Source organism: Arthroderma uncinatum (assembly GCF_011692745.1).
Source record: "Arthroderma uncinatum strain CBS 119779 chromosome Unknown scaffold2, whole genome shotgun sequence".
NCBI lineage: Eukaryota > Fungi > Ascomycota > Eurotiomycetes > Onygenales > Arthrodermataceae > Arthroderma > Arthroderma uncinatum.
The window spans coordinates 3,047,913-3,074,962 of NW_022983864.1; the positions used below are offsets into that span (position 1 = coordinate 3,047,913).

General features: G+C 49.8%; 7 protein-coding genes across 7 annotated transcripts; 4 read left to right on the forward strand and 3 right to left on the reverse strand.

Moving 5' to 3' along the window:
- Window positions 1-3,339: 3,339 nt before the first annotated feature.
- On the forward strand, window positions 3,340-4,333 carry GIQ15_02898 (ketoreductase; the record flags this gene model as incomplete). The annotated part of the gene is made up of 3 exons (XM_033550315.1): window positions 3,340-3,393; window positions 3,449-3,738; window positions 3,787-4,333. The coding sequence occupies 3 exons, from the start codon at window positions 3,340-3,342 to the stop codon at window positions 4,331-4,333; spliced, it is 891 nt and encodes a 296-aa protein (XP_033407476.1).
- A 166-nt stretch (window positions 4,334-4,499) lies between these two features.
- GIQ15_02899 (uncharacterized protein) lies at window positions 4,500-5,495 on the reverse strand (the record flags this gene model as incomplete). Its single annotated transcript, XM_033550316.1, has 4 exons — window positions 4,500-4,728; window positions 4,789-4,866; window positions 4,921-5,229; window positions 5,284-5,495. The coding sequence occupies 4 exons, from the start codon at window positions 5,493-5,495 to the stop codon at window positions 4,500-4,502; spliced, it is 828 nt and encodes a 275-aa protein (XP_033407477.1).
- Window positions 5,496-7,165: 1,670 nt separating this feature from the next.
- Window positions 7,166-9,817, forward strand: GIQ15_02900 (uncharacterized protein; the record flags this gene model as incomplete). Its single annotated transcript, XM_033550317.1, has 1 exon — window positions 7,166-9,817. The coding sequence occupies one exon, from the start codon at window positions 7,166-7,168 to the stop codon at window positions 9,815-9,817; it is 2,652 nt and encodes an 883-aa protein (XP_033407478.1).
- Window positions 9,818-10,749: 932 nt separating this feature from the next.
- GIQ15_02901 (uncharacterized protein) lies at window positions 10,750-13,077 on the reverse strand (the record flags this gene model as incomplete). The annotated part of the gene is made up of 1 exon (XM_033550318.1): window positions 10,750-13,077. The coding sequence occupies one exon, from the start codon at window positions 13,075-13,077 to the stop codon at window positions 10,750-10,752; it is 2,328 nt and encodes a 775-aa protein (XP_033407479.1).
- Window positions 13,078-14,326: 1,249 nt separating this feature from the next.
- On the forward strand, window positions 14,327-15,935 carry GIQ15_02902 (uncharacterized protein; the record flags this gene model as incomplete). Its single annotated transcript, XM_033550319.1, has 4 exons — window positions 14,327-14,420; window positions 14,532-14,641; window positions 14,692-14,901; window positions 15,021-15,935. 4 exons carry the CDS (start codon window positions 14,327-14,329, stop codon window positions 15,933-15,935), a joined length of 1,329 nt encoding a protein of 442 aa, XP_033407480.1.
- Window positions 15,936-16,640: 705 nt separating this feature from the next.
- Window positions 16,641-20,087, forward strand: GIQ15_02903 (uncharacterized protein; the record flags this gene model as incomplete). Its single annotated transcript, XM_033550320.1, has 6 exons — window positions 16,641-18,300; window positions 18,355-18,459; window positions 18,836-18,879; window positions 19,104-19,593; window positions 19,746-20,010; window positions 20,075-20,087. The coding sequence occupies 6 exons, from the start codon at window positions 16,641-16,643 to the stop codon at window positions 20,085-20,087; spliced, it is 2,577 nt and encodes an 858-aa protein (XP_033407481.1).
- Window positions 20,088-20,515: 428 nt separating this feature from the next.
- GIQ15_02904 (dolichyl-phosphate-mannose-protein mannosyltransferase 2) lies at window positions 20,516-23,004 on the reverse strand (the record flags this gene model as incomplete). Its single annotated transcript, XM_033550321.1, has 5 exons — window positions 20,516-21,162; window positions 21,225-21,984; window positions 22,040-22,592; window positions 22,656-22,786; window positions 22,861-23,004. The coding sequence occupies 5 exons, from the start codon at window positions 23,002-23,004 to the stop codon at window positions 20,516-20,518; spliced, it is 2,235 nt and encodes a 744-aa protein (XP_033407482.1).
- Window positions 23,005-27,050: the final 4,046 nt, after the last annotated feature.

The following is a 27,050-nucleotide window of genomic DNA, read 5'->3' on the forward strand; positions in this document are numbered from 1 at the left end:
TGGCGTTACTGAGAAAGCTTCTAACCTCCCGTATGCTTCCGGCCTCGCTTTCAGAATCGGTCAGGCTCTCTGCATCGCTACTGATAAAGCCGTTTGTTGGCCCACGGACACGAACGGGAGTCTGTCGGCGGGAGCCTGTTCTTCTAGCTTTACCTAGAAGTCGGTTCATCGCTGCGCAAGTCAACTAGCTGGAGAGATTATTTCGGGTTCAGTAGAGAGAGGGACTCGAAGGCCCCCCAGCGCAGCGGGTCGATGGTGTTTTCGATTCCCAGCAATACATTTAAGGAAGTATGTCGGTTTCTTGAGAGCATGCGAAGTCGCAGGTTGAGGGTGGGAGGTTGGTTATGAGCGGTCCTAGAGGCAGCCACCCGGCCTTAAGAGTAAGAGGCTGTTAATACTGTATATCAACTTCATGCATATAAAAACGGCGTAACTGTTTAATTGACGATGTGGATAATATAATTGACTTTATTCGCCTTCACGGAAGCTGGAGGAAGAAATAACATCATATTAAACTACCGAACGGTCCCAAAGCCAATATTCGCCCGGTGCCACCCAAATAAATCAAATAGCTATTAAACATGGTAGTAGAATCATCTAGGAGCTACAGCTGCACATTGCCATTCTCTTAAGCCGAGGGACATCTCCGCAGAATCTCTCTTCTTCGTCCTTGTTCACCCCCCATTCCTCCTGGAACGGGTGAAGGGCCATATTCATCGTTCGATCGAGAATCTCTCGGTCACCCTGTTTTTCAACACGTTGAATCACTTCATCTAGGATCCATGATCGAGGAATAAACTGGAAGAACAAGGTAAGTTAGTATACTTAATGCGTTTAGCAAAAGGGTTGGCACTGTTCAAATACCTTGGGATTCACTGCCTTCATTTGGCGTATCCTCTCCTCGTCTTCACCCTCTTTCCAATCCTCAACTATACGCTCTCTCCACGACAAGAGCCACGTAGCAATGTTCTCTCGGGCGGATTCCTCGGTATTTCCAATCCCACCGACACCCTCGTCGTGGAAGAAGACACTAGCAATCTTCTTCCTCTTCTCATCAGTGTCAATCTCAGCCACTGTGAATGCAGATAGCCTTCTAAAGAAATGATTGAAATCAAGCTCAAGTTTCTCAAGGGTATCAAGCAAATTTGAAAACAGCTCGCTAAAGTCGGATTCCTTCTGTGTCTTCAGTCCCAAGCGAGCAGACATTAAACGTTTGTATTCGTTCAAGAATACAGCTTTGAATTCGTCTCCGGCTTGGTCGATGAGCTTTTCGGCACGCGCAATGGCATCTGGTGCCTGTTCCGGAATTACTCCCTTTGCAATAAAGACCTCATCATCGATCTTGTCGCCAATGCCAATTAATTGGGAGAATGCCTCTCCAAGTCGTACAAGATTCCACCATATTACCGAGGGCTGGTTCTTATAGGAATACCGCAACATCTCGTCATCGTGGTTTGGTGTATAGCTTGGATCAAAGTTATCCATAAAGGCAAAGGGGCCAAAGTCAAGTGATAGTCCGAAAATGGACGTGTTATCAGTATTTAGCACCCCGTTCATGAAGCCGTATGCCTGCCATGCAGCGACCGTCTTCGCGTTTCGACGTACTATTTCTCGGTATAGCCTGACAAACCGGTTCTCTTCTGCGCCTTCTTCGCCTTGGATGGCATCCTTGGGAACACCTCGAGGAGGATTATCTACCACTTTTTCGTCGATAGGGGTATCCTTGTCGTTGCTTGAGAATAGAGCAGCTGGTAGTGACTCCCAACCCGGGAAGACGTCTTCAGCAACATACGTGGCAAGCAGGCGGGTAAGCTTCAAGTCGCTTCGAGAGCGTAGAAGGTCGAAGGTGCCTATTCTGATCCATGACTCTGCAAAACGAGTGACGATTGCACCAGGTTCTAACCGTTCTCTTCTAACGTTAGATTTTGGAAGAAGCGTCAAGGATAACGCACGGGTGGTTGGTATTCCCAGCGCATTCAGTGCTGTAAGCCGTTAGATCTGCCGTTGCTCTTAATTTGGACCTAGAATTACCAACCTTCAGAAACGATATATTCTCGAATACTGGATCGCAGAACAGCCTTTCCATCGGCAAAGCGAGAATACGGGGTTAGGCCGGCGCCCTTGAGCTGAACTTCATAACGCCTGTTTGATGTAGGGTTCAATGTCTCAAACAGAGAAATGGCGCGCTTAACACATCGTTAGTACCTCGAATGAAGCGAAGAGAAGAACATACACGTACCCCGTCTCCGAGTTGACCAGCCCAGGAGCCACTATATAATAACAATAAGCCAACTTCGTCCCGCAGAATATGTCACAGAATGAACCAACGTACAATTGCCAACCTTAAAATCAGAGTTAGCAAGCTTGCTTATACAAAATTCATGACTAATGGGGATATAAACAAACCTCCGTAACATTGAGCCCAAGGATAAACACCTCCATCGGTCTCATCCCAAAAGATTTTGTTTCCAGCAACCATATCCCGGAAGTCTTTAGTCTTCTCCTCGCCCTCTTTCAAGCCAATATCCTTCATAGCACGAGGACTAACGCCCAGCAGCTCCGGTTCTTCGGCAGCCTCTGGCCGAACAAACGTGTACAAGGCATGCCTAACGAGCCGAGGACCTAGATGCTCGCGTGGCGCCGTATGTGAAGCCAGCGGGGTATCAAAGGCAGCATCAGCAGGAAGCTTGGCGGTGAAGTTGCTCGTCTTAGGGATATCGGCTAACGAGATCCCGGGAGCGTCAACCGTCGTGGTTGAAGCGTAGAGCTGGTCCACATTCTCGCTGGAGCTGGTAGTATTATTGCTATTACCGGTGTGAAGGAGATGAGAAGCCATCTGGGTCAGACGAGGATGAAGACGCGATCGCGGGGTGTGGCGTGAAAGAGAGGTTCTTAAGAGCATGGACCCGGTCAAGCTCTCGTCATGGATAATGGGAACAAACGAATCTACGAGACGAATGAAACGAGTGATTGGAGAGTGAAGGAATGTGTTGTCGGTTGTGTTGATGTTTGATGCTTCGGGTATTTTTGATATCTCAAGGGAAAAAGAAACCTTATCTAATCAGCCGAGATGACATCATCGTTTCTACAGACATCGACAACTACGAGGAAGAAGAAGAAGGAGAAGAAGAAATAACATAGACAGGTCTTCGTATTCTATCCCGATGCGAGGGGACTGCAAACTCCGTCAAACACGCCTCGCGCACTCCCTTAATTCCTAGGCCAGACCAGGAATGCAAACCATGGTAAGACGATGAACGAGACTATTTAAATTCAGGTACGCCCATAGCTTCATGTGCATTTTTCATGTAACAATTCCACATCATCCTCCCATCCATCATGGCGACAGATATCCCAACTATAAAGCTTGAGAGCGGTGCGTTAATTCCAACGGTAAGTCGCCTCTTCACTGCTCCTCTCACACCGCGAGCTGATACGACGGACACAGCTTGGTTATGGAACGGGTACGGCATGGTTCAAGAAACCTGGAGACCAAGGCATTGATCAAGCTACCGTGGGGGCAGTAACGTTTGCAATTAAGTCGGGATATCGACACCTTGACGGAGCAGAAGCTTACGGAACCGAAACGGAGCTTGGGATCGCAATCAAGGAGAGTGGCGTGAAGAGGGAAGAATTATTTGTGACGTCCAAGGTGGAGAAGGGCATTGATGATATCCAGAAGGCGATTGATGCCACGCTGGAGAGGCTGCAGCTGGATTATGTTGATTTCTATGAAGCGTCATATACCGTTGCGAGTTGTGGGTATACGCAGGCTAACTGATGTAGATACCTGATCCATTCGCCCTTCTTCGCCAGAAATGATAACGACCTACAGTCGAAATGGGCAGAGATGGAGAAAGCCCAGCAGGCTGGCAAGGCACGAGCGATTGGTGTCTCCAACTTCTTACAGCCACATCTTGAGGCGATATTAAAGACGGCAAGGATCAAACCGTCAGTAAACCAGATTGAGTATCACCCATATCTTCAGCATGGCGATTTGCTTACGATGGATAAACGGCTGGGTATTGTCGTCGAGGGTTATGGACCGCTCACTCCACTGACTCGAGCGAAAGGCGGCCCAGTGGACGAGCTTGTTGCCCGTCTGGCGAGGAAGTATTCTGTCAGTGAAGGGAGTGTGTTGCTGCGTTGGTCGGTGGATAGGGGTGTGGTGACGATCACGACTAGCGGGAAGGAAGAGCGTATCAAGGAGTTCCTGGATGTGTTGAAATTCAAGCTGACGGAGGATGAAGTGGCCGAAATATCGAAACTGGGAGAACAGAAGCATTACAGGGCATGGTGGAAGTCGAAGTTTGCAGCAGACGATCGGTCATAGATCTCCATTTCCACTCATAACTAAGGCATTTGAAATGGATGAAATGTCCCTTCCAACTCTGAATTATGTCCGAATATTGTGACCTATCGCCATAATCATTGTAAATACGTAATTGTATGCCGATGTATTGGTAACCATGCAACACATGATCGTGAGTTTGATGGTACTACCGATCAGCCTCTTCCTGGGCCTCCTTTACCTGGGCCTCCTTTTCTTGGGCCTCTTTTTCTCGGGCCTCCTTTTCCTCGACCTGCTTAAAGAATGCTTGGTCTATTTCGTGCTTCCTCTCAGGGCTATACGGCCACGGCTCCAGTCCCCATTCCTGGTAATCGTATTCCGAGAATTCCATATTTTCTTGCTCGCGGATAAACGTATGCTCGTGGTCGATGAACCAGCTAGCATCATAGCATCAGCGTACACTCTTGTGTCTTTGTGCAAGTGGTTTCCAGACTCACCATCTATCCTCCTTTTCGTCATAAATGATATTCGAAGCGTTTGCATCTGCAGTATAGGTGTGATATTGCAGTAATTTCCTTTTAAGCGGGGTTAAACTAACTTCATAAATTAATAGACGGATATCAACTTACGTGAAATCCCTACGGAATGTCCGTCGAATTTTCTCCTTCTTCTCCTCGCTGTATTTTTCAAAGTCAACTAGTGTGACTCCAGGGCACTTCTCTATTACTAGCATCACCATATAACCGGTTGGCACTGGCATGTCATCTGTAGTCTGACTTAGGATTGCTAGGTTTAGTAGGCGAGGGACAACACTGCAGCCATGTTTATTGAGATATTTCATGGTAGATATTTCGTTCGCTGTTGCAGATCCAAGCCAGCCATGGGCTTCCCGCGCCCGGACTTCTGGGTCGAAACTTGCTGGGTATACAGCCGGTACCCTATCGAGTATCTTAGAATCGTAGATTTAGGGTACAGATGTTGTGAATACTCACTGCATTCGAATTTTGACGATGGCTTCCAGGCCGACTGACGGACCCAGGCTCTGGCAGCAGTGATAGACTGCCTGGGCTTCTCCCAAGCCTATGCTGTCCACATGGGACTTCTCGCTAATCTTTTCTTCAATGTCCCATTCAGTCCCATCAGGACAGCGGAACGTGAGGCCGTGGAAGAGGTCCTGAATCCAGCTGTGTATGTAGCGGCCCATGGTGCTGACACGTATCACCGGAAAACAGCACGGAGTATTCTGTCGAGAATAAACGCGTAAAGAAGCACAAGGAGGGAAGATGGAGGCTGAAAAGAAGATCACACGAAGGTGTAGCTATTGTTGCCTGTTGGTGCTTTATCAATGGACTAGCGGTCGACCGACCAACCGCCGGCCTCCCAGGTCTGCTTCCTCAATCATGTCGCATGTAAGGAGGAGGAGGAGGAGGAAGATGAAGAAGAGGAGGAGGAAGTCCAGAGGAAACAAACTTCCTATAATATGAGGAAGCGAGACGGTAACAAAGATTAGAGATCTCGCTGAGGCTCATCCACCAAACGCCGTCGTCATTAGCCCTTTCTATGCATCAATTTCTGTACTTTCAGGGAGTTTTTGATATTTGTGCTTACAGTACGAGATCGCTACTAGGGTCCTATAGTAAGGACCAGGGATTAGATGGACATGTCATTTATATCCAACGCTGCTCCTATGCTGTCCTAGCCTTGTAAGGACATCAACTAGTATAGTAATCTCCAACGGTCAGTAGAGTTGGAGGTGAAGTTGTACTGTATTCGTGATATTTGATATTTGATATTCGATATTTGATATTTGATATAGTGGTGGTGATCAGCTGGATGCAAAGGTACATGCGTGCCCACTGTAATTTGGTGTGAAACGAAGTACCTCAGCATCGTTCCACCCACGGGCAGCTGAGCCAGCGCCTCGTTCCACCGTCGTTCGCATCTCCAACTCGTCGCCATCGCCAACTCAGCGGGAAAGGAAGACGAGACAGCCCCGAGCAGAGAGTCGCGGGCGATGAAGAACCTCGCCGCCGCCGCGTTGGTCCAACTCTCTCGCCCTCCCCGTCGGCGCCCTTGAGCTGCTCTCAACCAGCCTGCTCCCTCTCCGCTGTGCCCTTCCGTCCTCCGCTGCCTCCTCTCCTCCCTCCCACGCTCGCTTCCGCCGGCGACCAGGAGAGTCGCAGTCGACCTCCTCCTCCCCCGGACGCTCGTCCAGTCGTCTGCTCGCTTTCCCAGCCCGGCCTCCCGTACCGTCCACGTCCAGTCGCGCCCGTCGAGTGGCTACCCGACGCCGTAGCCCACCGCCAACGCATCTCGAGTCGAGCCGGGGCGGCCTGCAGCAACAAAGCCATTTAGCGGCCGCCGTGAATCGCACACCAGAATACGTCCGTCGAGGGCATAGGGCATCTGCTAGGCTTATACAAACAATTCCCCTCCTCCCGGCCTCACCTGGTTGACGCTCGTTTTCTCAATAATAATAAAAAAAAAACAAGGGCAAACAAAAACATTGGACGGCGCATTCACTAGCACCCCCAAACTCGAAACGAAGAGAAAAGGAAACACGATCGGAGTGACGCAGTGAATGAAGAAGAAGAAAAATCTGGATAATTACGGCTTTTATTGTGCTGGGTACGGCGTGAATGGGCAGCTGGCGCATTCATCAATGCCTCATTCATATCTTGGCTGTCCTCTGCTTTCTTGATACAACAAACACCAACTCTCGCCTTCTTCTGCTTCATCTGGCCTGGATGTTAGCCTTCGACCGTCAAGCGACATCCTTCCCTACTCTCTTGCCATCTGACGTCCGCTCTCCCGTTCACGGCCGGCCACGCAACTCGCTATACAACAACCTGTGCCTACTACACACCATTTGCCATGTCGGCGGACAGTCGCAACTCGCAACCACGCCCACACGCCGATAACAGACCGTCTAAACAGTCGCTTGTGTCGTCTGGGAAGAGGTCTTATTCAAACTATCTGAGTGATATCGACCGGAAGTTCAAACAGCTCACCGACGACGTCCTGCCCACCCACCCATATATCCTGTCCGTACCCACTGATACGCCCTACCGACTCGGATCGCGCTTCGTGAGCAACTGGGCAGTTGGGGAGAACACGCTATTCTCTCCAGAGGAAGAGCAGCTGCAATATATGACCTTCCTCCCACACCAGGGAGACGACACGCTGCTCGTCTCGGTTGGAGGCTGGTCGGATGACAGAGGGAATATAGTCCAAGGAGAGGACCAGAGACCCTCGGGCTCCGCCAAAATGGCGGCACCGCTGACTGGCTCGCAGCAGGATGCGCTGGCCAGGACGAAGAAAAAGATCACCCTGAGCGATTATAAGAAGAAGGCGCTGGAGACTCCTCCCCCACCGCCAGGCGCGGCGGAACCGACCACGAACGGGGCCAATGGAACAAACGGGAACGGAATGGGCACTTTAGGGAGCGCAGACTCCGGGAAATCACTGCGCAGACCGCAGTCGAACAACCGCAAACCAGAGGCCAAACACCATGCGTCGCATGCCGTTTCATCATCATCCTCCTCCGCGGTCCTTGAAAATCGACCTAGCAGCAACAGTGATACCAAACAGAACGGACTAGGCAGCCCTTCGTTGCAGCAGCCTGCTGCCATGGGCCGACTTGATAAGAATACCAAGCTATCACCATCCAAGCCAACCCAGCATACGGAATCTCCGCCTCGCAAGAAACTACGACTCTCCGCACAGCCGGAAGAGAAAGAGAAAACTCCCACCAAGAAGTCAGGAAAGGTCCACCAGATGGTGCCTGAACTGCTTTCCCCAACTCTCCCATTCGATAATGAAAACATCAGCGTCTCCCTTCCTCCTCTACTATCTCCCACCCTGCCGCCAGACATCGAAGAAGAGCTGGCGAAACTCCCCGACGATGTATTAGACAAGAGCTCGCGCTCCCACTCTAGTTCCATCTCCAGCACTTCTAATAAACCTATTTCAAGCAAACCCAAGCCAACTTCAAACTCCTCATCCTCAAAATCAAATTTGCTTCAAACTTCATCATCAGCCATAGACAAAGACAAACAGCTACAACAACTTCCACATGCTAGCGAGAAGAAGCCGGCGGCTATATCTTCTGCCAACCTTCCGCCCAAGCCACCTACAGTATCAACGTCTTCTCCAGCACCTGCATCGAAAACAACAGCTTCTCAGTCGTCCCGGGTCGCAACCACAGCTCCCAAACAGAAATTAATTGTCAAGTTAAAATACGGCCGACAGAACAGGAAACGAATTGAGGCGCTCTTGAAAATATCGTCCAAGCGCAGGCCAACCCCAGTACATGGTGCTGGGAAACCAAAAGGCTTGCCAGACTCTATCGTCATATCCAGGAGTTCTCCGTCAAACTCTTCACCCCAGCCCACCAATACCACCATGGGAAAGCAGCGCGAACCCAGCTCAGGGCAAAAGCGGCCCAAGGCTATGGATAGCGACGATATACAAGAGCCTGCATTGAAACGGCCCCGGAGTTCTACCTCGCTGGCACCACCCCCTGAACAGGCTCTTACACCTAGTGTGCACACTCCCAGACCAACTTCAGCGGCCAAGCACCCACCTAGATCGACACAGGAGCAATTCCTTACTCCCAAAAAGGAAGTTAGAGGAATTGAAATGCGCCGTGTAGGCTCTGGTGACAGTGATATGAGGACCCCAAACTGCAGCATTACAAGTACCAAAATGACACAATCCCTATCTGGAGAAAGCCTTCCGTCCTCCAATGCTCAAACCTCTGAGCGTCGTGGCTGGCGCGACGAATACCAGAGATTCGTGAACTTGGGTCGCGACCTGAAGCACGCCTCCCAGCGCAACTCAACTCATAAATACAGCACCAGCCACGACATACAAGATGACAAACTCAGTGCCACAATCGCAGTCGAGGCCCTTCTCTGCTTCATCCTGGCCTTCATTTCCGAACAACGCTTCCAATCTCTTAGCCGCCAGGTTGGTAACTCCACTGGCTGGCGCTCAATAATCGCTTACTGGCAAGCTGTTCTTAACCGAACAACTTCCTACCCGCACCTCCACGGCCTCTGTCTCCTCCTAGGCGCAGTATGCCATGAATCTATCCACTCTCTCGACCTAGAACGACTAGCTACCACCCCCTTCCCAGACGAACATAGTCCTGCCCCAACCCCAGGCAGCGACGGCAATACCGTGACCAGCGAAGAGAGCAAGAAACAACGCCGCGAGTTTACTGAGCTGAAAACCCGGCTTCCGGAATCGTACAAGGTTGCACATCGGTTATGGCTTGAAGGCTGTCGCGAACTCCCTGATTCCATTCTCGCGCGGAATTATCCGAACACCTGGTCCAGACGGTCAAATAATGCCGCGGAACGAGGCAGAGAGCAGCTTAAATTGGGTGAATATGCAGGCGAATACTACCTTCCCTTGGGCACTGCGACAACTCCCCTGGAGGCAGTGCGATTTGGATGGGATTTCTTGAATGAATGGAGTGAGAGAGAAGGTGTCAAATGGAAAGGTAGGTTAGGACTATAACTTGTCCATTCTTTTTAATTTTTCCATTTCTGTCAGATCTATTCTTGATATTGTACTAGATTGTTCATCCATCTACCTACGGCCTAATACCCCCTCTCCTCATATTTTGAATACTCTTCCTACCTCCCTCAGTCAACAGTCTACGTTCGTATGTTTTCTTTCCTTTCTTTTTCCTTTTCTTTTTTGCTAGCCCGCTCTCTTATTTGCGATACCATTTGTTTCACTTTGTTCCCTTTTCTGTCTCTAACGATATGATACCATGAAGGATCACTGACCTTCAGAGTTCTGCTACTGCTATTGTTTTATCAGCGCTGTCTTTATTTCCCCTCTTTTTTACGACTTTTGACTACTTATTCTTCTTTGTTTATCTTGTCTTGAATGTTTGGAGTATTGCGCAACAGGGCGAGAGCGAGGGCGCGTGGATAGTGATGGGTATTTATTTTATCTACCTGTGAAGAATGAAAAGGGAAAGGGTAAAACGGGATTTCCGATGAATATGCGAAGGATAGCAGGAGGATTGACTGTCTCTTCTTCTTCTCCTTCTTTTGCTCTCTGGAGTGAGTGTATTATTATACGTTGATATTAGATATAATAATACCTCTTCGATCTATTACTTCGCGCCTAGGCGTTTACTGATCTCTTGAACGTTAGACTGCATTCCATATTTCTGTACGTCTGACACTTTCTATAGGACATCCTTAAGCTGGTTTAGTAATCCAATTTATCCGGCTAATTAAAAATAAACGACATGATAGTTTAAAGAAGCAAAGCTGTATATACAGGTACTCCCCCGCTCATGCAATGAAGAAACATAAACGAAGCGAAAAAAAAAAGAGAGAGCCCGATAGCAATAACCCCGAGTCACACATATCTATCAAAAAAAACGAAAACCCAAAACGGTAACACCAAAAACCACGTCATTGAGTTAATGACTAGTCAAGCCGCGGCGACCTATCTTCTACATCCATGCGGTCTGCACTCCCGCCGCCAAACAAGTATCCTGCCTCGCGGCAATAGCGTGCTTCTCGTCGTACACTGCCGACTTCACTTGCCCAGCAAACGACAGCCGCATCAACGACGCCAGCTAGCACCCCTTCCATGGCGGACAGGACGCCCCATCCGATCGTCCCCGCTATCAAACCGACAATATAAGCGTACAGACTGCCACGGATGGTAGGGCCTTTACTACCGTCTTCGCCGGGGACCTGTAGGCTACGGGCGGTAGACACCCAGCCACCAAAGCCAAGGGCGAGAGACATCATGAACCGTGTAGCGTGAAGGAGCATTTTAGCGAGACGGTATGGCATTAGAGTGGAGGAGTAGTAATCAGATCGATGGGAGTCGGAGAAGGTTCGTGGATGGAAGGTTGTGGCTGTTGCAGCAGATGGGGCGAGGAAGACCATCTGGTTTAGACTGCGGGCTGAAGCTACCAGGGGCTGCGAGTGGATGGCGGCGTAGGTCATCGTGAGCGGGTTGGTAAGAGCAGCAACTGGCGTGGGAACAAGGGAGTAGGCAGCTAAAGATAACAGGGAGGACATGCGACGTGGGAGGATGATGAGAGGGATGCGGATGAGGAGGGAGAGAAGGGTAGAGAGACAGATTGTGCCAAACAAGGTGGTTAGGGCATGAGTAAAGGCTGCTTTAACAATTTCGCGGGAGGTAGGAGAGGGCACGGCATTGCGGTGGAAGTACCATTGGCTCACTGCGGCGGCCGTGGTAGTCCGTTGAATACCTGCAATGACGCCGAGAGACCAGAGATAGACGAGGATGAAGTAGATGCCTAACCACCAGGTGCCAATGTCGATGATGAAGAAATGTTTAGCACCGGTGGAGAGATGGCCACCAAGGAAGACGCGGGTGAACATAAGAATCCATAGCCAACTCCATAGGGCGATGACGGCTATCGTTGCAAATCCCAGAATGAGCAAGGCTGGGTTTGCAGCTAGGATCCGACACGAGAACTCGAGAATGCCGATTGCCTTGCCCGTTGAATGTCTACCTTTGACGATAGAGTAGATCCAGACTGTAGCCATGATTGCCGGGACTATCGAACCCCATCGCATAACCCTATCCTGGAAACTGTTTCCATGCCATGTGCCCTTGAAGCTAGAGATGAAGGGATATAGAGAGAACGAAATAAGGATAACGGGAACAGCAATTAGCATAGCATAAACCAACGGACGAACGTATGATCGCAGCAATGCCAACCAGAGCAACGCCACGAATACTGAAACAAGGGTATATGTCCCCAACAGGCCAAAGGACGAATGCAAGGTAGAGTAGATAGTATCCCCAAGGAGGGGGATCTTGGACGGCGCAGTAGTGTGAAGGTACACGATGAATGAGGTAGCAAATAGACCACACAAGCAGAGCAAGAACATGTGGCCCCAGAACATGTCGTGCACTGGAGGCTCCGGTTCTCCATAGGTGACTGACGGGGGCATCTCGGAAACCATGGAGCTCGGTGGCCTGGGGTTATTTAGCAGGGCTTGCTTGTCAGTCTCCTGGGGCATGAATCCAGCACTGGTCTGGAAATCGTCGTCCCCCGAGAGGTTTGACTGTCTGCGAAACTGGCGGATAGGCGGCCCGCCACCAGTAAATTCGGGAGGGGGGTCATCATAATCCACCGTCACGGCATCCGTCTTTATCGAGTCTTCCAGCCGAATGTCGACCATCCTACCCTTCCCAGGACTAGACCTGGACGTACTCCGTGACATCGATCTCGCATCTTCCTCTTCCTCTTCTTCCGCTTGTTCTGTCAGCGTCCCAGCACCTAATTTTCCCGCCGGACCACTGCCGGAAGCTTTCCCGCGCCATGAGCTCCGTATCCCCGCTCCTCTGCCAAACTCATCCGCATGGTCTGCACTGCGTTCTGAGTGCTTGCTATCCTCCCCTTCATCGCCCTCGGACGACTCTGCTAGCTGGCTTGCGCCAAAATGCCGCCTGGATCTCTGCAGGGCGTAAAGGTCGGCAGCTTCCCGCTCGTCGTCTTCTTCCTGTAGCTGCTCGGTCGTGCTGTGAAATAGAGGTGCATGGTGGACGGATGACCTTGGAGAGAATGGAAACGTCTGGGAGGCGGAGGAAGAGTACGGGTTCCCTAGTGCCCGCTGAAGGTATGGTCGTGACGGAGGTGGGCGGGACGAGTTCTGTCGGTCAGGTCTCCGACTTCTGTCCCGGCCATCTCTCGGAGGTGAGCTGTCACCGGGCGCTATCCGGGACTGAGACTGTGAGAGAAAACGAGAGGCATCTACAGACAACATTAGCTTTATCCTGGAAGCAGCAGAGAGGCTCTATAGGCGTATCATACATTCTGAGAACATGGCGGACCTCGAAAGGGTTTGTTCGGCGTGGATGCGGTGTGGGTGTTTATGGAGGTAAAAGTGAGGCTGTATCCCGCTTTTCTATTCCAACGGTCTTTGCACACCAGATATCTCGTATCATAGATAGGAGATTGGCTCATATCAGAGTAGCTTTAGGGCTACGGGGAAGGGTCTGGTCTGGTCACAGCTTTGGGCGCACCGGAAGTTATGTCATTACTATTGAAGCGCCAGAAGGTTTAAATATACAGTAGCAGCTTCTGAGGGTTCCAGGACAGGCAGCACAGCACCTCAACCCTCCTCCAGACACGTACAGAGGCAGGCCAGGCTCAAGACGAGGTGAGGTAAGGATGTAGAAGTGTAGACGTAGAGGAAGAAGACGAAGAGAGAGAAGGAGAAGTTGTGAATGACTTGAGAGGATGACGGGATGCTGAGGTAAGCAGGATATCCCCCAAGGTCATGTGCCCTCGTCACCTGATCGAAGACGAAGAAGACGAAGAAGAAGAAGAAGAAGAAGAAGAGACAAGATATCGACCAGCTCCCCCTGTGCGCTCGGCATGTGGTTCTAGCTGCTGCCTGGACGCTAGTTGGTGCTCATCAGCTTGGGTCAGGGGAGGCTTCAACGTTCAGACGGAAGCTGTCTACAGGAGACTACTCGGCATCCTGGACCTTGAGCCGCGATATCTCCTTAATCCACGTCTGCCTAATTACAGAGTTATAGTCCTAGTTCTCCAGACTACGGACTACTTCGAGTCTGAGTACTCCGTATGTCGATGTTCTTTGACCTGTTCCAGCGTTGATCCGGCGACCAGCTACGAAGCTGCACGACGATGCTGACAGGCTTCCCCGAGCCTGTCTCTGGATTCTCGCCATACAGCGGCCCAGCATCTGGTCCAGTTTCGGCTCCTCACACAAGCCAACATGAAGCATGCATTAGTTAGTGAATATAGACGCGGCACAACGTATGCATGCCATCACGGCACCAGTTCCGGGAGCACTCAAATGAATACACCGAAGATATAGAGAGAAGACGGTCCTGTGCGTTGAAGTGCCGGTGTATACTGCCTTGCCAGGCTGCCCCGGTGTGTATACGGAAGAACGATGCCGCACGGAAGATGGACGATGCCAGAGCCTCACTCGTATCCCTAAGGCAGTTTACTTTTTGTAATAAAATCGTCGTTAACAGGGCGAAATGTCTCTCCCCCGATATGACGTCGGCATCGGCGTGCAGTCAAAGTATCTCCAAGTATCAACACTGCCAATGCTCGCCGGAGAGGAACCTAGGAGTACCTCCCCGGGGCCCAGGCTAGGCCGCAAGGGGACGCCCTCACCTTCAACTTTACTTCTTCACCCTAGAAACATCCATCTTTGACGCTGACATTCGAACGCCGAACAAGTTGCTTCTTCTCTTGCCCTCCTTCGCCTTTTCTTTTCTGATAATTTCTTCTGGCCTGGCGTTGCTCCCTCTCTCCCCGTCGCCGTCGTCGTCAGCCTTCAGCATCCCGGGGTCCGGCAGACAGACAGACAGACCAGCTACATATAAGCTATCCCCCCAAGTTCGATGCCCAATCTACAACCCAATCTATAGCGCCTCTCACTCTCAACCCCACGATCACTACCAGATTCCGCTCTGTCGTCCAGCTAACCCCGTCGTCCGAGGCCCCAGCTGCTCCTCGGGTTTGTCGTGACAATTTATTCCCTCCAGAAGGTGCCGAGTCGGAGCCTGCTTTCATGTCAAGTCCACCATGGGATTTCATTGCGAAGCTGGTCTGTATCGGTGACTCAGGCACAGGTAAATCGAGTGTGCGCAGTCCATGTTCCATTTACCCCCCTTCCTATACGTCTCTATGTCAGGCTTGCCGTGTTTGCTGACTTGCTTCACACAGCTCACTGTCCGTCTATGCGAGGGCCGCTTCACCACCACCCATGATGTGACTATCGGGGTAGAATTCGGCTCGAGGATAGTACCCGTTGGCCCACCGGCGTCAGATGAAATAGGAATCAACTTCGACAATACCTCCCTGTCCTCGAGCCCGTCAGCTCTCTCACCCACCACCTCCTTCATAGGGAATAACAGCCAGTCGGCGAACAAGAATGGGAAATCCGCCAGTGAGAAATCGGTCCCGCCGTCTCCAAGGAGTCTATCCGGACTGCCCCCGCCTCCAACCAAACCTTCCGAGCCCCCGGTTCAGAAACGCATGAAGCTGTCGTTATGGGACACGGCGGGCCAAGAAACATATAAATCCATCACAAGATCATATTTCCGCGGTGCATCCGGCGCCCTGCTGGTGTTCGATATAACTCGACCACCTACATTTGCTTCCCTGACCCAATGGCTGCAGGATCTACGGCAGATTGCCGAAGAGCGCATCGTGGTGATACTAGTCGGCAACAAGAGCGATCTCGTTGAAGACGCCAAGCCCGATAGCTCAAAGGGCAAAGAAAGAGAGACTGATAATCCCGATACTAATACCGACTCTAATACCGATAATGATAATAAGAAACAACGCGTCACGCGCGAAGAGGCCGAAGAATGGTGTAGATTGAACAATGTCGTCAGATACGTCGAAACAAGCGCCAAGTCCGGCGAGGGCGTTGAAAGGGCATTCCGCGAAGTAGCGGAGCGCATATACAGAAATATCCAGTACGGCAAATATGATTTGAACGATCGACGGAGCGGAGTCAAGGGGTATGGCGCCTCAGCTGGACCGGGGAACGGACGAGTGCCTCGAACCGTCAACCTGGGTGTCAACGATGCCATGCGGAGAGGCAATCGTGGATGGACTGGTGGATGCTGTTAATATACCCCCTTGCTTACCCGCATGCATGCTGACCTTTTATATCATTTCTGCTGCTGCTGTTTTATTACTACCCTTTTTTACATGCTTGCGTCGCCATTTATTTTACTATCCCTTTGACGTGCCTGCTGGGGTATTTTCTACCTTACTGCTTTTAATGTATTTTGGAGAAATCTGTCTTGTACCCACCTACCTTCTATACCTACTCATGGCGCTTATAGTGGTACGGACTCTTGTTCTGCTGCCAACTTCTCAATCAAGGATATCCACAATCATAGGATTGGGCGCTGTGCCATCTATATTAAATGGGTGATGTCATACAGCTGTTATTTAACACCGTCCGTTGTCAGTTAAGAATACTAATATAATATTTCTTTCCAACCATGTATCTCAGAAAGGCCAACCCATGGATTCATGGATGACTAAGAAATAATGTGATTAAATGACTAATAAAATGGTCATGGTCCTTATGTAATCCTGGCCTATAAAACTCGAAATTTCCACCCCAGTTCGCTTGGACTTCCCCACAACGCCCACTTTCAAAGTTCACCAACCACGTCCAGTGTTTTCTTTTCTTTTTCCTCCACGCGCAACGTCCAGCGATCTATAGACGACTACGACCCCATCTAAGTACTCCGTACAGAGTATTCGACCAGGCTCTAGTTAACGTCGGGTAGTGACAATACGTGCCGCAGACTATCCCTGACGATGGAATCCAACACCGAGAGGCTCGAGACTTTCCATGAAGGATATCCCGACACCTTCGGTGGATTTTTCAAAAATCAAAGTGGCCGAACGAAGAAGATGGCGTCGTTCATCGTGAATTCTCCACCTGACATCAGCCCAAACGCGCGTGTTGTCGCCGTTTGTGGAATCAGCGACGAATATTGCGACTCCGCCAGCCCAAGCGCGGACGGGTGGTTCTATTCAGATTTCTTTGCATTCCATACATTACTCTACGGCCAGGGCGCTGCACAGACATGGTGCTGTGCAGATCAGCCAGGTTTTCTCCTCTCCAAATACGGCCAATACCTTCACGGCAACCCATTCACAGAACGACGCGTTGTTTTGAATGAGCACCTTCTTCAAACTGAGCTGAATGATGTTCAGGTCTTCCCTTCCTCAAGTCTCCTGTCATCTTTCCTTGATGTTCTACGCGGGGAAGCCGCGTTGGCGGTCCAGCTTAAACAGCCACTCATCCTTCTTCTATTTGGCCATGGAGACAACATCACGAAATCTGTTAAGATCGGAGGCACAGACTTCAGCAGTGACGAGTCGGATATCTTTGATACCGTTGGTACCGACGATGAACTTTCCATCTCTACTGTAGCCAACATTGTTGGTGAGGAAGCAGATGTCACTGTAATATCAACAGCATGCTTCTCGGGGGGTTGGGCTGTCACATCCATCCTAAACGCTACAGTTCTGGCAGCAGCTGGACAGAGCGAAGAGAGTGAGTCGTGGGCAAAAAGTTCCTCGTTGTCAAGGGCGTGTGGTAGCATCTACGCATCAACCCTGATCAAGTCACTCTTGAAGGAGACAAACGACGAACTCCAGCCATCTACCCCTTCGTCCTCGGAACGTCCAGATGTATCTTCTTCTCCAACTAAAGGCCGATCGAAGACCTTCTCAGAGTTTGCCAGGACCCTTCACCGCCTACTTCTGACAAGCGTGGACAGGTTCGGTTATACACACAACATATCGTTCAGTGCTCAGAACGATGATTGGGAAAGCCACTGGCGTAAGCGGACTGGTTTTCCTCTGGTAGATTTCAAATCAAAGTGGGAAAGCCTAGACGTTGTTCCGCCACGACCATCAACACCCTTAAACAGAGATCCACTCGCCGAGGACTCAACGAGAATGGACAACACTACAAGGGAGAGCACTCGGGGCCAGTACGGGTCATCATCATCATCATATCTAAGGGGCCTTCGTCGGCTCGCGAAAAGGTACCTACAGAGCTTTCCAGACGCTGATTCGCTCGCTCCTAACTCTATGCTACATCAAGAATGTGTGGACCTCCTTGCTGGGAAAAGGGAATTCAAATCTACGCATCTCGAAATAATAGAGGCAACATTACAGTTCCGGATGAGCCTGGGTTTCTTGGCCAATCAACTCGTTGTTGGCTGCTCCTTACCGCTTCCACAGGTAAAGTTCTGTGAAGAATGGGACCCAGAGAACAAGTTCAGCTACGAACGAGAAGAGAGGGATAGAGTCTTTGAGCGTTTACTTGGTCTATTCCCATCGCCACTTCGTGAGCAGGGAGTTACGGGCTGGGTAAAACCCTACTGGTATATCGTCGCGGCGCTTATGGAAGCGGGCCTCTCTCCACCCCAACTCGACGCTAAAATTCGGCAACTATTTGAAGGTATGATTCTTTTTTTTCTGTTATTATTAGAATACGTTACTAACCATTTCATAGCTGTCCATGACATCAAAGAGACTAAGGCGGACTTGGTGCGAAGGAACCCAGATGTCCAATCGAAACGGAGACGCTTGCTCAAATCATGTGGTGTGTTTCTGCGACGTATGTCACCGTCAAAGGGGGCCGAAAGATCCCACAGCCCATAACTAAGGCTGCCGGGATCATGTGGCTATTAGGATGATCCAACCATCTACACATCACCATCACGCCCATCGACTTTGAACATGTTATACGGTTTTACTAGAACCCCCTTTCATAGACGTGGGCTGCTGAAACCAACTCTAGTTGTCACTATCCTACTGTATCTTCTACTCCTGTATGTCTTACTGTAACATGCTTCTTGGCCTTACGCCCTCCGAATAGTGTCCCGTCAAAACCTTATTATTTTTATCAGATCCCCAGGTCTCGCGACTTGCATCTTAACCTATATCCACATCTAAGCCGGTACAAACATGCCAATTTTCACGTACGAACATAGCGAACTATGGAATCCTCGTATTCCAGTGCATAAGCTCTCTTGACGTGAGTCACATCCCGGAGATAAAGGGCGTTGAGATGCTACGCGACAACTCACGCCACAAGTATAGGTACTTCCATGCTCCGGACCGGATGCAAAAGTACAAATAGCCAGCTTTGATCCATTTTTCTTCATTTAGTCTTCACATATTCATCTTACGCCCATTAGTCTTTCAACAGTCCATCACCAGCATACCTATCTTCACGAACATAATATATATAATTAATAGCCCTTCGATCCAGCCATGGCGGTCACTACGGCGTCTCCAGCCGAACCCCGCGAGGAGTTCGGCTCCCTGACGCTGGACGCAAACGAACTACTTCACCACCCATGCTTGCCTAGGGTACAGAGATTGATAAACTTCGCATTCAAGCGCGATGATGGCGTCGCGGTCAACTCGGACGGTAAAAGGGGCCGGTTCAATTCGCCAGAACAGATCATTCCGTGGATCGGCAAACACGGCCGGATGGTCATTCTTTTTAAATATAAAACAAAGGAGAGTCAGCAGCACACCAACGGCCACACCAACGGTACAAATGGCTATGTAAACGGCAACGGCGCCACTACTAATGGGTCAAATGGCTGCGCTGGGGCTGACCAAGAGCGTGAGCTCGACACCAACGAGCCCGTTGCAACGGCTGTGATAAAATATTTTAAACCCGACTTGGGAATTCAGCCTATGGAGGGAAAGCTAGACGGTGATGTTGAAAAGGGAATCGGTAAGTCGTCACTATTTTTATACTGTCTGATATATCTTCGATATGTTTTTAGAACAGAGAATGAAGTTATACATCGGATTGAAATCCTGGCTGGCCATGCATGCATGATTGGGAAAAGAAAAGAAAAAGCCTAACTAACTAACCACCTGCAGGATATGACTCGGAACCAGCCGATATTCTCTCCATCAAACACTGGGAACCAGCTTGCGTGTCGGTCATGCCATTCGATGAATCGCTACAGGGTAAAGGTTTGGCCGTTCGTTGTGTTCAGATGCTAGAAAAGGATCTTTTACAGCGGCTGGATATCGCAGCACGAGAACAACAGCTGAAAACAGGACAGCCGAGCGATACCTCACCATTGACTTTCTGGATTCGAACCAGAACTGATACGACGGAAGCATACTGGAAGAGAAGGGGGTATGAGCGATTGAGTTGCAAGTGGTTTGCGAAGGGATGTTGGGAATATGATCACGATTTCCAGATATCGGTTCTGACCAGGCTGGTTCCCAGGCTGAATCATAATGACGTTAAAAACTAGACGACGGCTACTAGTGAGCTGATAGGCAACGATGGCGGGAGTTACAAAAGGTAGTGTTTCTTGACCTTATTTAGATTGCTGATAGAATAAAGCTTGGAGAGGATGGCATCGAATATATAAGAATTAAATTTCATTATAGGAACCAAATTTTTTTTTATAAAGAAAAGCGTTTATTAGAATACAAAAAGTTCCAGTCTCTTGCTGTCTGTCAACGGATGCTAGGTCTCTCTAAAACAACTCCCGTCCCCGTTCCATTACAATCATAACATGGCAGTAAAGCTCCGCCTGAAAGATTTCTCGTTTCGTATTTTGTTATTTGTATCCCCTGCTAGCGTCAGACCTAGTCGGGGGAGCAAACGGGATAAAGTGAATAGGCGCCTTCGTCTACCGGTTAGCGATCTTCCAACCGCTCAACCAGTTAAGGCTCTTCCATTGCTCGTTCGACCCCTCCATTCCAAACACGATATCTTTGAAAACGATGAATAATCCGATAACAGCGGCGTAGAGAACGCAGTAGACGGCCCACTCGACCTTTCGGTTAAGCTTCTGGGTGAACCAGTCGACACAGAAAGCCATGGTCAAGATAGCGAAGTACAAGGCCGGGTAGTAGTGGTGGACATAGGTGACACGGGCCATGATCATGAAGGGAAGGTAGTGAAGGAACCAGCCCACGAGCGGGTAAACACCAGAGTAGTGGATGTGTTCGATGTCGTTCATGGCGAGCTCGTCATAACCGCGCTGCCAGCGAAGCACATACCAGACAATGATCAGACTGAAAACACCGAGACTCAGGGTGCTACCCCAATAGACGAGCGGGTTTCCAAGGAGGAAATACTTGACAACATTATCGTCCCAAGAACACATACGAAGTCCGACGTTGAGGATTGGCCATTGCCAGAACTTCGACGCGAGATCGTCTTGCTTGTCCGGGTCTGGAACAAGAGCATTGTTAGATGTCATCATTGCAACGTTCAGATGAATAAAGTCCTTGATGAATGGCGACTTGTAGGCACCGGGTTCACTTGGGGGAACTGTTGGTTAAAGTTAGGTAAGCAAATGAAGATCTGAGGGAGTTAAAAGAAGGGATTCATACGTTTCTCGTTCACGTGTGACTCAATATTCCAGTGAGTATACACATCCCAGGGTCTGTTCTCCTTGGTGCAAGTAGTCTCGATCTGCTTGAAACCCCACTGAGGCAAGCTCACGCCGCCAGCTCGGAGGTAGCAACCCAAGACGGTGTGACGCAGACGGAGAGCGGTAGTTAGGGTTCTAATCTTCGATCTATCCCTGGATGAGACATCTTTGGCGACTTCGATGGTCCAGTGATCCTTCGCGTCACCAACGGTGGTGTTTCCGTAGGAAGATACTTCATATTGGGATTTGGTGATTGGAGCCGGGACAGCATGAGAGTGCAAGTTGCGGCCAGTTTGGGCATGGATGAGGCGGATAACGTCTCCGTCACCGATATAAGTTATTGGGCCTTCTGGGTCATACTCCGGCTGCGAGCGGTTTGGGTAGAAGAACCAGTCGTTGTTGGAATCCTTATGGTGGTAGCAGGTGACTTGCTGTTGGCCTGAACCTTCGGGATAAGTCTGAACGTGAGAATGCAATAGACCACCTCCATATCCCATATTCTTCAGGGTGACTTTTGATCCGATGGCAACCTCTAGAGGGCTGTCCTTTCCAACATTTGTACCCCTCAGGTTGGCCTGGAACAAGGAGCTCATCTGGGCGTCGCCGGTACCGGAATTTTCGAGGACGAGGAAATGGATGTAGAAGGAGAACATGTACACCATGAATGGCACAATTATGAGACCGAAAACGCGAGCTCCCAAGTGGTGAGCAAGGACCGTCTACATATCCGGGTTAGTCCAATGAGATTTGATTGTAGCAGTAGGAAGACAATACCTTTGGCATCTTTAGGTCTCCGAACTTGTGCCAGAGATCTTCAATCGTGTAAAGTCCAACCAATGCGGTACAGAAAAAACCAACCCATTTGACACTGCAGACACATCCAATGCTCAAACCAGTCAGGATAAGCCAAATGTACCACTCGGGAGAGAAGCTCTGGTGTCTAAGTCGGTGGAATCGTGCCCAGCAGAGAACAGTGGTGAAGGTGAAGCAGAGAAGCATAGAGTCCAAAAGGATGAATCTCGAAATTGTGGCATACGAGTTTTCGCAAAGTACCATCAAAGTGGTGAACCAAACGGCGGGACGGCGGAATTTCAACTCTCGAGCGGTGTAGTAGGCCAGCGGAATACAAACGATACCGAAGAATGCATTAAAGATACGCATGAAAGTGTAGTTGACTTCCTCTGGATATTTCTCGCCAGACTTGAATTCGAAGGATCCGTTATAACCAGCCAGGAAACCTGATAGTCCAATGAGCATTTTACCGAGCGGGGGGTGGACATCGAAGTAGAATTCTCGTTTTATGTAGTATGAGCCGAATTTCCCGAAACTAAAGAATGCCATATATCAGTGCCCGTTCTTCCTATATGAAGGATCGGACTCAATTACTTACTGGGCTTCATCCCACGTCACGATATCCGAGAGACCGATGCGCCACAAACGAGTGAAGCAGGCAAGGGCAGTGAAAATCAAGGGAGCAATGAACACTTCCAGATCGTCAAGTATCTCGCAGAAGGAAGGAGACTGCAGTAGAGATAAAAACCGTTAGAATCCATGGCAGCCAGCCCTAAATCCGCAACACTAGAAGCGCATCATACCTTTTCCGTCAACTTCTTCCCGTCGACCTCGATACTTGGAATCGGAACGTTCGCATTATTCTTCTCTGAGCCGGGGACATTTCTCCTCCGTACGTCCGCGATGGGAGATGTGCCGGAGGCAAACGCTCTATCGTTGGCCGCCATATTTAGGAAGCCAACGAAGAGTCGACTGCGAGAGGTAAGGCTTCGACGTTTGGGACGAAATCAAAATATTAAAGTGCAATTAAAAGAGTGCAGCCAAATAAGTCGAAGGTTAAGAAGTGGCTGAAAAAGAAGAACCACCACAACTTATCAAAACATCCCTCTAACGAAAGAATAGAAACAAACCCTTCCAGCAAGCTTGCAATGGGAGTGAAGAACTAATTTGAGAAACGAAGAGTGTTTCCTGAGCGAGGGTCGGGGATCCTTGCTGGGAGGAGAGAGACAAAGTTGCGGCTAAGGCACAGCTAAAAGGGGCTGAAGCTGAACTCTAAGAGGGACTGGATGATGCCACGTACGGCGTTAAGAGGCCGTAAACGAGAGAGAAGGGGGCGAGAGGCGACGGATAAGCAGGAAGAATAGCAAGAGAACAATGAGAAGAGACCGGAGGCCTTTGAAACAGCGGTCGAAGGGCGATGCGCGACCAGAAGCAACAAAATCCGCGAGTTGGTCGAAGTGGCCAGTTCTATATCAGACACTGCACGTGACTTCACCATCCAGCGTAACATATCACGATCTAGATATACAGAATACGGAGTATAATAAGGATATATGTCTAGAGCTATAAGTTGTCAGTCTATATACACCGCTGCACTTGCACTTCTCTTCTCTCTTCAGCCTTGGGCGACATCGCCGCCGTACTTGAAACCAGCTCTACCCCTGAACCTGTAACAGGGAAGCTCCCCCTTGCTCCAACATACTTTTCCCAGCAAAGCCCAGAACCACACATACGTACGTCCATGATGGGTATATCCAAGTGAAAACGACAAAGACCATGGCAATCTGTTAAAACGCAGGGAATGGATAGAAAATTGTGATTGAAAAAAGACATGGTTTCCCATCTATCTGATTCGCCGTATTAGACCCCCGACAGGTTATTTATGATGACAATGTATATATAAAGGAAGATCAACCGAAGAAAAATAATGGCAGTGAAGGTGTTCCCGTACCCATGATCCAAGAAAGGGATGTACGAAAGAAAGAAAACAAAGAGGTATAGCGTACAGGGGACGAGATCCCTCCATGAAACCCAGTTTCGTTGGAGGGCCGAAAGGAAATATAGAAACAGTGAAGCAACAAGAAAAGAAATGGGATAACCAAATGGGAGAAATGGGGGTAGGTGTAGATGGTGAGTTTCTGGCCGGTATGTCAGGTCAGAAGCTCACTAGGAGAATTTGCATAGAATATATCGCTGTATCGTTCTCATGTGGCGGTATAGGTATCATTTCATCAGCATCCCACGGGATCTAGGCACAAGAGTTAAGAGGGAAAGGCCAAGAATGAAGATAAAGTTGTATTTACTCCTCTTCATCCTGTCCAATCTGGCGATATTGACTATGGTCTCCTCTCTTTCTTTTATCCTTACCACGGCCAATGAGGCCTGAGATCCATTCTCCAATTCCTCCCGTCTTGGGTTGGCTCGACAGTTCTCCTTCGGCTGCCTTGTCAGCATGGTCACCAGATACGGATTCAGACCCAGCCGTAGGCGGAGTGAGATGTAGATTTGGAATAGATGGGCCACCCGTTGCTTGCGTTTCTTGGCCTCGTCGGATATCGAACGATGCTGGTGATCCGACGCCCATTAGAGAGCCACGTTCTGCTTGAGTAGCAGGAGTTGGGGCGGCGGACTGAGCGTCACCAAAGATTAGTTCCATGTCTTCGAGGCGTACGCCGCTAGTTTCGGGATAGAGGAAGTAGACTAGTATGTGTTAGTTATAAGCGTACTTTGAGATATGATGTTCGAAGATAGGAGTGCATACCTAGGACGAAACTGCAGGCACAGAAGAAAGCATGCATAAGATATAATCTCCAGTGAATTGCCTCCTGTAGTACGGGAGTAAGTTCTCCAACAAGCCAGTTGAATGCCCAGTTCGTAGCGGTACTCAAACTAGCGCCCTTGGCACGTATGCTAAGTGGGAGGATCTCTGGGGGGTATAGCCATGGGATAGGGCCCCAGGAGAACCCGAATGCGGCATTGTATATCATGACAAATATGACGGTCAGAGCCGGGGTGGCAGATATGTTGAGATGGATGAAGTATGACATGGCGGAGAGAGCTACGATCATGAATATAGCTCCCCATAGGAGGATTGGCCGACGACCCCATCTGTCAACTAAATACCATGGTGGGATGGTGGAGAATAAGTAGGTTATGCCATTAATGCCGGTCATCAGAATAGCGTCACGGCCAACCCAGCCTGCGGATTCGAACACGAGGGGAGCATAGTATGAGATGACATTGATACCGTTTAGCTGGGCAAACGCTTGGGCAGACATGGCAATAAAGACACGTTTGTAGTAACGACGGAACATGTCTTTGTATGTTCGTTCACCCTCTTGTCTGGTAACGAGGACATTCGTTTTGATCTCACGGTATTCTTGTCTGGCCTTGTCGTTGTGAAGGTCTCCCTTGCCGTAGAGGTTAGCAATGACCACCATGCCTTCTTCATCGTGGTCATGGTCCAAGAGCCATCTATTTCAATAAGGTTAGAATCGCAATTAACTATTGGAGACTAGGAATGAGAAATATACCGAGGAGATTCGCAGATTATAAGGCTCCCGAAGCCTAGAAGGGCGCCCATGAAACACTGAAGGAATAATGGCAGTCGCCAAGAATAATCACTCTGAATGTAGCTGCAGAAGTAATCAACCCAGACACTGGCTGCGTAGCCGCAGATATTGCCCGTGAATTCAATGCAGGCAAGTTGGCCACGATTATGAGGTGGAGAGATCTCAGATTGGTAAACAGGAACAATTGTAGACAGAGCACCAACACCGAGACCAGCTACGATACGCCCAATAAGCATCATGGGAATACCCGTAGCAAATGTTTGGAAAGCGCCGCCAACGAAGAAGATCATGGAGCCGTAAAGGACAGTTCGTCGTCGACCGATTATGTCACCAATCTTCCCCACGCAGAGAGAGGATATGAATGCTCCCACCTCGAGAATAGCTACCATGGTACCGATCTCCGCTCGCGTGGGTTGGTTGAAATAGTCTTTAAAATATTGGCCCCTATGATCGTTAGTTGAAGAATAGGCAGATAGAAATATGAATGCTGTACATACGTAATAATGCCCGACATAACACCTTGGTCATATCCAAATAAGAAGACGCCTAACGACACGAAAATGCTAGTAAAGTACCTATAACACCTGTCAGCCTTGTCACACTTAGCATAGAGCTCCCCAGGCGATAGACGTACAACAACGGCTTGCCAACAAGGCCATGGGTCTTGGCCCTGCCATCCCGGGGTGACATGATGGAAGCCAGCAGCCTCTCTGCTCGGGAGACTGTCCTTGGAGCTGGATCAGGAATGCGGATGGCCTCTTTCAGGTCTCCGTTATCGACAAAGGGCGTGTGCTCCTCCCCTACTTCGTCTTCTTCGTAACGAACCCGTTTTGGCTGAGTTGCAGACGAGGAACCCGGTCGACCGGCCTTTCCAAAAACTTGAAGGTCTAGGGACCCCCGTAGCCGCAGACGTACTGGATCCTCTTCGTCAGCAAGCTGGTCCGCAATATCACCAGCGGAGTCCGACCAGACGGAGAAGTTGGACTCTGATGGGGTGGGAGACGGAGTCCTCTGGTTTCCCTCTCTGTCGCGTTCAGAGTCGTTGAGCGATGATGACTTCTCAGACGACGGCCGGGAGGTATGTATAGACCGGAGGGGTATGGAAGCGGAGGAGGAAGGGAGTGATGGTGGAATTGTGGCGGTAATACCAGGGCTCGCTCGTGGCAGCCCTATGATCCGACTAAAAGAGAGAGGAAATTACGTTATGGGCGGAGAGAGGCGAGATGGTTCAGGGCAGGTCAGGTCAGGGCGTGGTGGACATGGAGCTGTACAGCGCACTGGAACCGTTTCGGTCGATGACAACGGGATTGGGAGTGCATCCGATGATCGAAGGGGAGCAGAAGAGGACGGTGATCGCTTGACCAGATGTTCCACTCCGTATTTTTAGGCTGAGGCTGAGGATTGGCTGCTGGACGCCGGAA